The 11,795-nt window shown below is 35.6% G+C and overlaps 1 protein-coding gene across 1 annotated transcript; it reads left to right on the top strand.

Annotated features, from left to right (window-relative positions):
- The first annotated feature begins 450 nt into the window (after positions 1 to 450).
- On the top strand, positions 451 to 11,193 carry LCA5L (lebercilin LCA5 like). Its single transcript, XM_030019745.2, is given in 7 exon segments — positions 451 to 986; positions 2,419 to 2,556; positions 4,374 to 4,467; positions 8,054 to 8,163; positions 8,465 to 8,597; positions 10,278 to 10,806; positions 10,808 to 11,193. Coding segments are annotated over 7 exon segments (1,488 nt in total). The 5' UTR covers positions 451 to 539; the 3' UTR covers positions 10,845 to 11,193.
- Positions 11,194 to 11,795: the final 602 nt, after the last annotated feature.

Genomic DNA, 11,795 nt, shown 5'->3' with positions numbered 1-11,795 from the left:
TAGTGGACTGCACAATTTACAATTCATTTATTTCCATTGATACTGGAGTAATGTGTTAACATAAACATACTTTACTAAGTTATTCCCAGAGTATTATTGCTGTTTGCCTCAGAAGACACCACCTGTGTAGTTACCCTTATTAATGAAAAGTGAGCATGATGGCTGTTTCTAATGAAAATGGCTTCAGAGAATGAAAGGAGGGAACCCTGACCTCCTATAGACCTAGTTAGCTATGGCCCAGTGCAGCCACATAAATGCACACACAGAGATATAAATTTTTAATAGATTTATCTGTGAAATACTTGAACATTGGAGTCTTAGTATAGATCTTGAGCATTTTGTCAGATATACTAGTTAACTACCTTGGATGAGCAGTATATGAGCTTACGTGAGCAGTAAAGACATACAGTGATTTTGCTGTCTCAGATGATTGCTATATATCAATGCCAGTTTACTTTGGTCTGAATGCAGGAGGAAAAAAATTGCCAGCTGAGAAAATACCACATCAGAATTCTTCATTTTTAAGCCTGCAGAGTAGTATGATTTCCCAGAAAAAAAATGCAGTGGCTCAGCAAATATCATCAGCAAGCCTTCACAAAATTAAAGAGCTGAAAAATGAAATATGTTATTTACAACACAAATTAGAAGCATCAAGCTTAGAAAACCACATTTTGAAACAGCTTCAGTGTCGACACTCGAAAGCAATAGGTAGATATGAAAATTCAGGAAGTAACTTGCTGGATCTTTTAGGGAGTCATTATGATGAGGTGAGAGCTTTAAGGAAACTCCTGAGGATGTCTCAGGAGGACGAGAGAAATACATCCAGGAAGCTCAGAAAAGTTGAAGCAGAGCTGCTAAAAGCTAAAAATGCTTTGCAGACCTTGCATATGCTTTCAGAAGACAAAGCTCTTGCAGAGAGAGAGGAACTTGGTCACAGATTATCAGCCCTTACAGAAAAAATGGAAGAGAATGATAAGAGAATACAGGTAATATATGCATATCATTGTATTTGTGGAACAATAATAGGAGAGGTTTCTGTGCAAGAATAGTGGAAAGTTTTTAGCTGCTTCTTGTCACATTAATTATTCTGTTACAGTCCTGTAACATTGAACATTCTTTTTAATCCAGTGCTGTCCTGAGTGTAAGGTACTAAAAATGGCAGTAGTACCCCCTTCCACTATTTTAAAATGTATGAGTAGATTAAGTTCAGCAGTAAAGATCTTTTAGGAATTAAGTTGTATGCCTTAACCCTGTGTAGCATATAGCTAGAGAGCACTCTTAGGCAGCGTGTCTACTCTGCTCCCTGCCAGCAGCATGGAGTACCCAGGCTTGCTTGGGCCGTCTAGCCACAACAGCAGGATTAGTCATACATGGAGACCACCAAAGCTGGCTTATCTGGAACTAGCGCTGTTATTTTCACGTGGTGCTGGTGAGCAGCATGGACATACCTACATCTCCTGTTCACTAGTTACTGTCACTCACTGTAGTCAGCTGTAGAGTGGCTGCTGAATTAAGCCGTAGTCAGGTGTCCTAGATTTTAGGGTTGGTTCTACTGTTGGTTTATTATGCAACTGTAGTAAAAGCCTGGTGGGAGTTTAAGAGGAGATAATTCAGCTCCTCTTAATATCTCATGCTTCTTTACTTTTATCGAACCTTTCATAAAAAGACAGTAATACAGTTTTTAATACAAACCTGGAAGAGTGAAATTTCCATTGTCCTCCAGGAATTAATTTCTATTTTCTATGGGGTATATTATGCATAGAATTAAATAAAGAGCCAGGTAATCTTAGAGGCATTTCACCATCTGAACAGCTGGCTCTGAAGTACATTTATTACATGAAAGAAAATGAAAATATAAACAGCTGAATTCAGACTCTCTTTTGAAAACTTTCTATTTACAGAAGTCCTAGTGAGAAGCTATAAAAAGCATGCAGGGTTGGGTGTCCACCTTACAGCTTTAGTAACTATAATTTCAGTGCATGGCACTGGGTTCTGATGACAAAGTACTCAATAAAGTACTCAATAAATTACTTACTTTCCATTGACAGTAAGCCTCTTTATGCTGCTGCAGTTAACAGATCTCAGTGTGAACAGAAATGTTGTCTTAACATTTCTCAAAGATTATTGTATTGGTTAATCCATCAGAGGTAATGTACAGCCCTATGTTTTATGTTAAATGCCAAATATACTTTTTCTTTGTTTAGTAAAATTAGGTTTTAAACCAGTTTTTGCTCATTTTTAAAGTAATTTTTCAGATACTTCGTCATAATTTCATGCATTGTTTACAACAGAATATAATTGTTAGAAGCTTACTTTTCATTATATCAGCATGCTTATTTTTTGAATCTGGTAAGAACTGAAATTTTTCAACAGTCATACTGAGTACATGCATATGGTAAAATATGTAATTTTTTTAAGAGCCTAGAAAAGCAGCTGAAGTTGAACAATAGCACCTTTAGTCGTCAGCTGGCAAATGAGAACAAAAAAGCTGTGGAAACTGGGATAATTACAAAGAACTTGCAAATGGAAATTAAATCTCTTCACCAAAAAATTAAGGTATTCAAGATTTTAAACAGGTTTCTGTTCCTACAAGAAAACTCAAGTGTTTAATGTTACCTCTTTTTTATATTATTTAGTAATGGAATTTTTGTTTCCTAGTTGAGTCTATAGTCTACCAAAAAAAAGCCAAAATATCAAATGATGAAATTATTGTATGGTCTATTTGTCAAAAGGTCAAAGTAGTTCAATAACTAATCGAAACAGAGATCAATGCATCACAATTTGAACAAATAATCCACACCAACTTGTTACCATTTTGGTAGATCTACATCAATATATTCATCTACTAACTTTAAATGAGCTCCTTTACAGAAACACTTTCAAATAAAAATGAGCCAAGTATTACAATCTGCAAAAGTAGACTTTAACAAAAAGACTTACCTAAATGTTTCACTAGTTTGTTTAAATTCCAGCTTGGTTTTTAGACAAATATTTTTGGGACAAATATGCCCAGTTCAACACTTACTGTAATACTTGTAAACCAAACATACAGGAGAACCTAAAAGTGACACTAAATAGAAATAGAAATAAAACTGCCACAAATGGTATGTCATATGAGTTGTAAACAAGAAAAACAGTACATATTCCAGAAAACATGAAAACCCTTGTGGCTTTTTAATAATCTAAACTGTTTGTAACACAGTTAAAATATACTTTTTTTTATTTCTATGTAAAGTGACTGATCCATCTGTGATCCCGCTAGGGAGCTTTCTCTTTCTAAATGGAATCAAATGTCTGTGAAATATGTTGTTAAAGGGAGTTTTCCCAGACATTGTGAAAGGCAAAACAGGCAACTCCTGAGGATTCACGGAGATTTGCATTTCTGTACAGGGGCATTGTTTGTCCCTCTTACCTATGTATCAAGCACAGAAACTTTCCTCCTTGTATTTGGCAGCAGCTAGGCTGCCCAGCTGCAAAAGCCCAGTGAGCTGTTGGGAAAGGAAAAAAAGTACACCGCTCTTCCCAGGCCCCGTATCAAATTAATCAAATTAATTATTAATGCTTCTCTAAAATATTTCTATTATTTCATGTGTTTTCTGTGTGTGCAGTTCTCTTAATCTTATATTTAGATTTACAAAACCTTCTATTGTTTTACCACAAAGATGACCAGACATGCTTATTAACCTTATTTCTGTGCTGTAACAGAGTTTATTCTTACACGTTCATAGTTTTGGGCACCTGGCTCATTCAGATCATTCAAGGTATTCAGACACACTTTCAGGACAACCTGTATCTCCAAAGTAAATGCAGCTCCTGTTTTTCACACTAAAAACTGATACAGTGAGAGTATTACTGAAATCTCTCTTCTGTGTTTAAGACAGATTTCAGTAAGGAAAGAGGACTCTTGCTAAATAAATTTTAAAAGTGTGCCTCTGAAGATTATGTCTCCCAAGTTTATGTTTATATCTCCCAAGCAATAGGTTGTAGAACAGAACTGAGCTCATTGTAGCCAAGGGCACTGAGTAAATAAATTTAAAAAAAAGCAAGTAAAGACAAAAGTTACTTAGTCCGAAAAAAACCCCTCAGAACAACAAATGAAAAAAATCATTAGAGAAGCCTTCATCTTCTGAACACTGTGTTATGAAAAAGATCATGTAGGTATACAGATGTGTTCTTAGCCTTAAAAAGGGGGAATTTTGATTTGGCTCATGAAAGAAAATGACAGATTCCTGTTTATGTAAATGACAAAGTCACCACATTGCCTGGCACAAAGCAAAATCACTGTGAGTTTTCTCCCAACATGGGAAAATTAAGTTGGTAAAAAGTAATTCTTAATGCATATTCTAAGTTTAATAGTGTTTATTTCTTCTTAGGAAAAAGATCGGCAACTTTACGTAAAAAATATCTGTGCAAATTGGATGCCTAAAATCCCCAAAGACAAAAGTGATTCAGTACCTCATGAAAAAAGTATGTGTATATTCATTTTCCTTTTTTGTTTAGTTATGTGCAACTTACCTTGTTTTATAACTGGGATTTATAGGCCAAAAGAAAAGCCAATATAGTACTTTGGTATGGGCTAAAAATATTCTGTCACGTGTAATTTAAAAAGAAGTGCTTGGTTTTTTGCTCATTTGTTTTATGAATACAAATACATGACCCATTTTTAATATTCAACCCAATTTTCATCATGAATAGAGTTTAGCATACATAGTTTTAGTATACTAACAGTGACAGTGAAGTAGTGCTGCTATTTTAAGTGTCCATTTGCATCAAGAGCTGTTTGCCTATTTGTTTTTTAATGTGGTGAAGCTATCAGTCCACAAAGCTTTTGCAGGCTAATTTTTGTTCAGGCTGTTCCCTTTGACTTGACCTGGAGAAGTGGCCACCCTAGACCTAGAATTCCCACAGCGTGACTCACTAACTCAAAGCACCTCACAAACAACCCTCCTGTAGCAAGTTCCTAGTTTTAGTACAGACCTTCAAAGTGCTTTTATATGAGCAAAAATAATGAATTTAATTGGGTCTTTAAAAACTGTTTTCTCATCTTTAATATCCTTAGACCCTGTAGCTTAACAAGTAGCAGAGATACTTCAAAGTCCATTATTGAAGCTCCTACAACTTGGATTTTCTTGGGGTGAAAGGAGAGGAGGAATTTTCAGATACAAGGTTTAGGAAGTTTAAAGGCCAGTCTGATGATCGTACTGTCAGCTTATCTGAGAGAAGAGAATGTTTATCCTTACTAGTCCTTTGTTTTTTAGCGTAAGTAAATTTAAATGGGCAACCAGACATTGTAATAACCCAGTTATTTTATATCGTCTGAATTAATTCTATCCACGGAATTGATGCTATTTAGAATAATATAGTAGAATGATAGAAAAGAACAATAGAAAGTTAATTCTATCAAGGAAAAAAGAGCTCTTTGGTGAAGAGTGTTTCTTTCACGTGGATGCTCAGACAGGTATTGGAGAGAAATATCTGTTATATGCAATTTTGTCTATCAAACACTCCAAGAGCAGCTACCTTGTGTGGGGTTCAACTGCCTAATTATAGGCATCCAGTGCCATTTGAGATGTCCTAGCACATTCTGCCTGGCCCTGTAGTTGTTGTTCCAGAAGGACACGGGTGTCCCATCGGTCCTGTGTAATATCAGCCAGCCTTAAGTGGATACCTTGAATACTCGAAGGCATCTCAAATAGCATGAGGCGCCTGTGTTCAGACAAGTGGATCCCACCCCTTGAACTGAGGGAGCAACAGCTAAAAGCAATTACAAATCATACAATCCAAGAACTGTTCTGTTGCCCAGGTGCTCATTATATTCATCAGGGACAAAAATGTTGAAGAAGATAGTTTTCTTAAAGCACTTATAAATTTCTGATTGTCATGTGCTTTAGATGTAGCATCTAGAATTTACTAATAAATGTGGTTTATACAGAAACTGATAAACATATTTCAGGTACTTTCCCCACATTGAAAGTAGTATTTTGCCTCCTACTCAGGATCATAAACATTCTGTCAATATCCTAAATGAGAGCTTTCTACATGACAAACTTATATCCTTAATTTTGGACAATGATCTGAACATTGACTTTCCTGTGTTAAGCACCTCTTTAAAATACTGGTCAGATATTCCTGCTCCTAAACTGAAGGAGGAATTGGAACTTTCTTCATATGGGTACAGAATAGCACTTCAAATTTACATGGTAGCAAATATATCTGCTGGAAATATTGCACATGCCCACAGAATTCTTCAAATTATGGTATCAGTACAAAGTCTTACCGTAGTCAGTTGCTTATTTCTTTCCTCTTCATTGCCTTTGCAAATCCATTACTCTGCCTTAACTACAAGTGAACTACAGGGAAAAGGTTGGTAATTCAAGTTGTAAAATTAAGAAACACAAATTCCTATTTCTCATTCCAAGTCAGACACGTTTTTTTTATGAAACTCTGAATTCCAGTTTTAGTTATGTCACAGAACCAGCTGTGTTTTCTTTAATTTTACTCACATATGGACTTGTACAATATCGTTATTTAAATTGAAGCACTTAAATCACTGTTTACTACTTAAGTTCTTTTTCTTTAGGCAAGATAAGGGAGCTTAGTTGGAGTGAGACCTGATATTTTGTAATGAAAAGATTCCAAGAAAAACTGTCAGATCTCTTGGTATTTTTGGCCAATAAAAGTTTCATTCTCTGCCAGTTAATGGAAAGAGATGATTTAGAAATCTAGAATTGGCATTACTGACAATTATTTTTCCTTTTCACTATTGACTTGAATTTTCCTATAACAGACCTAGAAAGAGCTACTTCTTCAAGTAGTTATTTTCTATTCTGTGTTTGCAAAAATTTTTACCCAGCAGGAAAGAAAAAAAGAACTGTGGGGCTGCATTTTTTAACACTCCTGATAAATAGCTGAAGGTAGGCTTGCTTAGGTTATCAGAAAGCTCTATGTACATAAATAAAATTGATCTATTGAATGAAGCCATTAAATTCATAAGCTCTCCAGGAGAGCAGTTTGCTCAGTTGTGGGAAGGTCACACCAGCTCATCTAGAGGTACAGCTCCCCCTAGTACTGAATCTGGGGAACGCTCCGCTGGTTTCTGCTGAAAAAGCTGTTAAAGTAACTAATCGCTGGTTCCCTTTCAAAAGGGAAAACTAATTCCCTCCACATCACCACAGCAATTCCTTCAAGAGTAATCCTCAAATTGGTTATCAACATCCTTTTTACCACTAACCTGCAAACATTTGAAAATCACCATTTTTATGGAAAGCCTTCTTCCGATTTCAGAGATCAAATCTGGGAAAAAGGTGGAATGCTGACGTAGGTAAGATCACATTTTTGCTGCTGGGCTAGCAACTTTCTCAGCTACTGTACTCATGTCAAAATCATTCTCAAAATAGAATAAAAGAACAATATACTGACCTTTCCCATCCCATCTCCATTCAGCTATTTCTTTAAATCTCATTCAATCACTCCCTTGCAATCTCTTGCCAAAGACTGTATTTCAAACAGTGTTAAGCATTTCCTCTGAAGAGCTTGGTTCCATAAAGACTTACATAAGCACTTAACTTTGAGAAAGGTGAGTAATCAAGTCAGAAGGCATAAAAGCAAGCATGTTTATTATACTCTGTAAGATCCAAATTTAGGAACCGGAAAGCTGAGGCCTCATGCCAGACCTCTTAAATTTACATTAGAAATGTTACCACACAAATTAAGCCCATATGGGCTCTAGGGTATAGACATATTTGTCCCACTTTGCATGTTCCATCTGAACAGGATGGTGTAGATCTAAATCTTAAGTATATTTATGATGTACTGATGTATGGATGAAAACGCTCAAAAGTCCAGGTAGCTATGTTTGTGTTCCAGTTTCAGCATTATAGATCAGGCAGAACAAAGAATTTCTTTATTAAAGGGCATTAAGACATGCAGCAAAAAAATGTTTAAATCCTAGGCTGCATATCAGTATCATCAGTCATCAAACATATCTTTTGTTTATACCAACAATATGATTCCAGAAACTACTGTGTTACTAACGATTGTCCTTTTTCAATAGGTCTTAGTATAAACAGATCAGTACAAGTAGATAAACAGAATTTTAGATCACTGCTGCTGTCACAGTACCAAACTCAGGAAACAGAAAAAAGCCCAGTTCGGCTAACAAAGGTATGAAAGGTCTGGATCCAAGCCCTTGTTTAAACTCTCAGCTATGCTGTATATTATTCCATAAGTTTCAGTAATATGCCTGAATAGCCTGATCCGTCATCTTAACTTTCTAGGATGTGGATTTTGTGTGGAATGTAATTATGTTACAGAAAATATGTAGGACAAACGTTAAGATACAAAATAAGAATGTAACAGTAATAGAAATTACTAATCTTTTTTAAGTATTGCACTGACTGTGTACTTTTAAAAGTCACTAAACAAGTATTCCCTCATTATTTTTACCTTTAATTACCAATTATAGGAGAAACTGTCTTCAGAAGATAAGAATCAAAAAGCTGAAGCAAATGAAGCATACACAGATGCCCAATGTAGAACAGAAAAGCATTCAACCAAGAAAATACCAAAGCCAGAAACTTTTAATAGAACATGTAGAGGTATATTTTAACATTTTTCTCAGAAATTCATTTGATCTTTTCAAAAGTGAATGAACTGATGGTATTGGTAGTTTACATGGGTCTGACAGCCATTAGCTGGCACCTGACTGACAGGAACTAGGTCAACAAAATAAAGTATTAAGAGTCACTGAAATCCAGCTGCTGGTGGTGCTATACTGACTGCAGAGCAGCTCCACAGTATAAGGCATCTTCATGCTGCTGTACTTCTAAAAGCAGTTCCCAGTCATGTTGGTAAAAAGTCAATGCTTTATCTGTAAAAGTATACTTTTGTTAATAGTTTGCTAATTCCACACTAATCAAATACTGATCTTAAATTGTTGGTTGTGAACCTTCATCATAGCTGATGTCAACATACGTTTCAGGCTCAGGATCTATTGCTGCGAAAGGAAAAGGGCTTCTTCAAGGGCTGGGAGTATCTCCATTACAATGATCACTGTAAATAGATTTTATGTAAATCTTAGCCATTGACTGTGTTCTCATATAAAAGTTATATGCAAGGGACTTACTTATCTATAAACATCTTTATTTTGAAGAGATTCTGTAGAACAGAAGAAAGAAGGAGCCAGTGCATCTGTTCTTTTATCTGAGGGTTTTTTTCTAAAAATATTCATGTTATTTTCATTATAGTAAGCCTTGTAGAAAGAACGAAGATCTGAATGCCATCATGCTAAATACTTCACAAATGGTAGGGGATATTGCGTGACCTAAAGGTCATGCATTTACAGAGGTGAAACGGGTTGTTGAGGTCACTTACTAGATCAGTAACAGAGCTAGTAATCTGGAATGCGTTAACTCCTGTGTTTTGTACTCTGCCTTTTCAGCCTGCAGCCTTTCCAGACCCCACCAGATAACCGAAGTCACCATTTGTCTTTGAAATCCCCTTCTAAAACTGACAGAAAACACAGGTCTTCTGATTCTGCCTGTGAATCTCTCTCCTCACTGTTTGCCAGACTCTGTTACGGCTTTCTCCCACTGTCGAGATTAGACTTACTTATTGAAGTCTTATTTAGCTGTTTTAGTAACTGCAACTTCATACTTCTCCTTTATGCTTGTACTCTGCCTCATTTTGAAGGTACTCTTTCTAGTCTCTCCAAAGCACAGAACCTATTGCAGTTTGTCCCCTGCAGCAGACAAATGTATTTACTGTAGGCATTCAGTATACACATACCTTTTTCTACTCATTGATAGGTTAGAGAGTTGCAGTGTATTCTGCTCCACGCAACAAGCAACTGTGTTGTCAATTAAGGGAAAGAAAATCATACATATACTTAAGTTCCATTTAAAAGCAAGAAAATTACAACTGAAGTTCAGATCTCATGTGGTTTCTTCATTGCATTGTACAGGACTTTTCTGGCCCTATATATTTATCCATTACTGATTATATTTGCATGCTAGTTCATTTAATAAATTAAACATAATGAAAAAGGTAAAAATAAAGATATTTACCTGAATTCAATGGCACAATGATCTTGTTTAAATCTTGCCCCATCCTGTTATAGTTATTAGTAAATAGCATTGTTATAACCCTCAAGACTGAAATACCATCAACAGTAACAACTTAAGCAATGAAGTGAAACTTGCTGTCATTAATGCTTCATGACTCTTTATGTTCCTAGGCAATTTAAGAACATTCCTAAAACCCACAATATTTCATTTTAGAGTATTTAAGGGAGGGCAGACTACTGATGGAAGAATACACTTGTCTGGAATTTATGGAAGAGTCAGATTTGCTTAAACAGGAGCTGAAAAAAATGATGAAAACTGAACAAACGCCTCTAAGTGACAATGTAAAAGAGAACAGTCAAGAGGAAGATGCAGTGGAAGAATATGAAAAAGAAGAAAAAAAGCCAGATGAACAGCTGAATAACAGCGAGAAGGCAGGGACTAAATGTGTTACTCCAGGTCCAAGAAACAAAACACCCATTAGGCTGAAAAAAAAATACATATTCTCAGAAGCCACTGAGAATTTGCATCGTGGGCTTCTTACATCAGGTACAAAATCAAAAAAAGGCAGTCTTTGCAACCATAGACAAGCAGGTCAGGACTGCAGTGAACCAGCTGAATCAAAAATGAAAAATTCCTTTGGGCTATATGAACCATCTTTTGGTAAAGTTACCAAAACAAGGCAGAAGGACAGTTCCACTGAAGCAGAAGGCTGCGCTCACATGACATTCGCTGAAAGGAAAAAGTCTTATGAAAGAACTCTTTGGATCAGGCTGTGTTTGAAGAGACAACCATTCAAGTTCTAACATGAGAGGAATGAAGAAAGGGAAGTGAAAGGATGCAGGATTACACAAGCCAAATTTCAAACCACCACTACTAGTTTATAGTGTAAAGCACATAACACTAATGAAATCGTTACAAATAACCTTATGAGAATACGCAAACTAATTATTTTATTTGGTTAGGTAAGTACATCAACTTATCTTTACTCTAGAAATATGGGTAATTTAAAACATTTTTTTAAAAACAATGTTTTTTACCTTCATTAAATGCATATTAAATCTTACAAATACTGACAATTTCTTTCAATGATTTTTCCAAAATGATAGTCAAATCAGTTGTCACAGAAGAACATTTTTCAGTTCTTGGTCCGTGTCCATGCATGTGCATGCATATGTGTCTTACTAAGAGGGCCTTAATAATTACGATATTTTTACCTGCTATCAGGTGTCCAAGTTATGTCCTTGTTTTGTAATTTCCTTTTTTTTTGCATTCTCTCTGCAGTTTGAATTTTGAAGCTGATTATTTGTTAGCTAGCTGAAGTGAGCAAACTGCTTTCATAGGGTTCATTATTGGGTTAGTACCAACAATGCAATAAAAGAAAATAATTTTTATTTTCTTCACTCCTGAAATAGCTTCCAGAATTCACACATAATAAAAATAATTTGCTATTACATTGTTTTCACTAGCATTATAAAGCTCTAAAGCTTCATTCTTTTCCACCGTTAGAATTTATCAAAGCAGTTTGCCTGGTAACTTCCACAGCTGACATACAAAGATGAATGTGCAAGAGTAAACTATTGTTTTGGAGAAGTCAGGCATATCCAGTTCTCAAAAAGCCTTTAAAAATCCTGTGTTTAAGGTTATGTAAGTGAGGGTAGGAGGATTACATTTTGTTCCTCATAGTAATTAATGAAACACTTGCTAAAATGTGTGAAGTTAGGGAAAATTATG

This window comes from Aquila chrysaetos, chromosome 7 (assembly GCF_900496995.4).
Source record: "Aquila chrysaetos chrysaetos chromosome 7, bAquChr1.4, whole genome shotgun sequence".
Classification (NCBI taxonomy): domain Eukaryota; kingdom Metazoa; phylum Chordata; class Aves; order Accipitriformes; family Accipitridae; genus Aquila; species Aquila chrysaetos.
The sequence above is the reverse complement of the archived record's forward strand: the minus strand, read 5'-3'. Positions and strand labels throughout refer to the sequence as shown.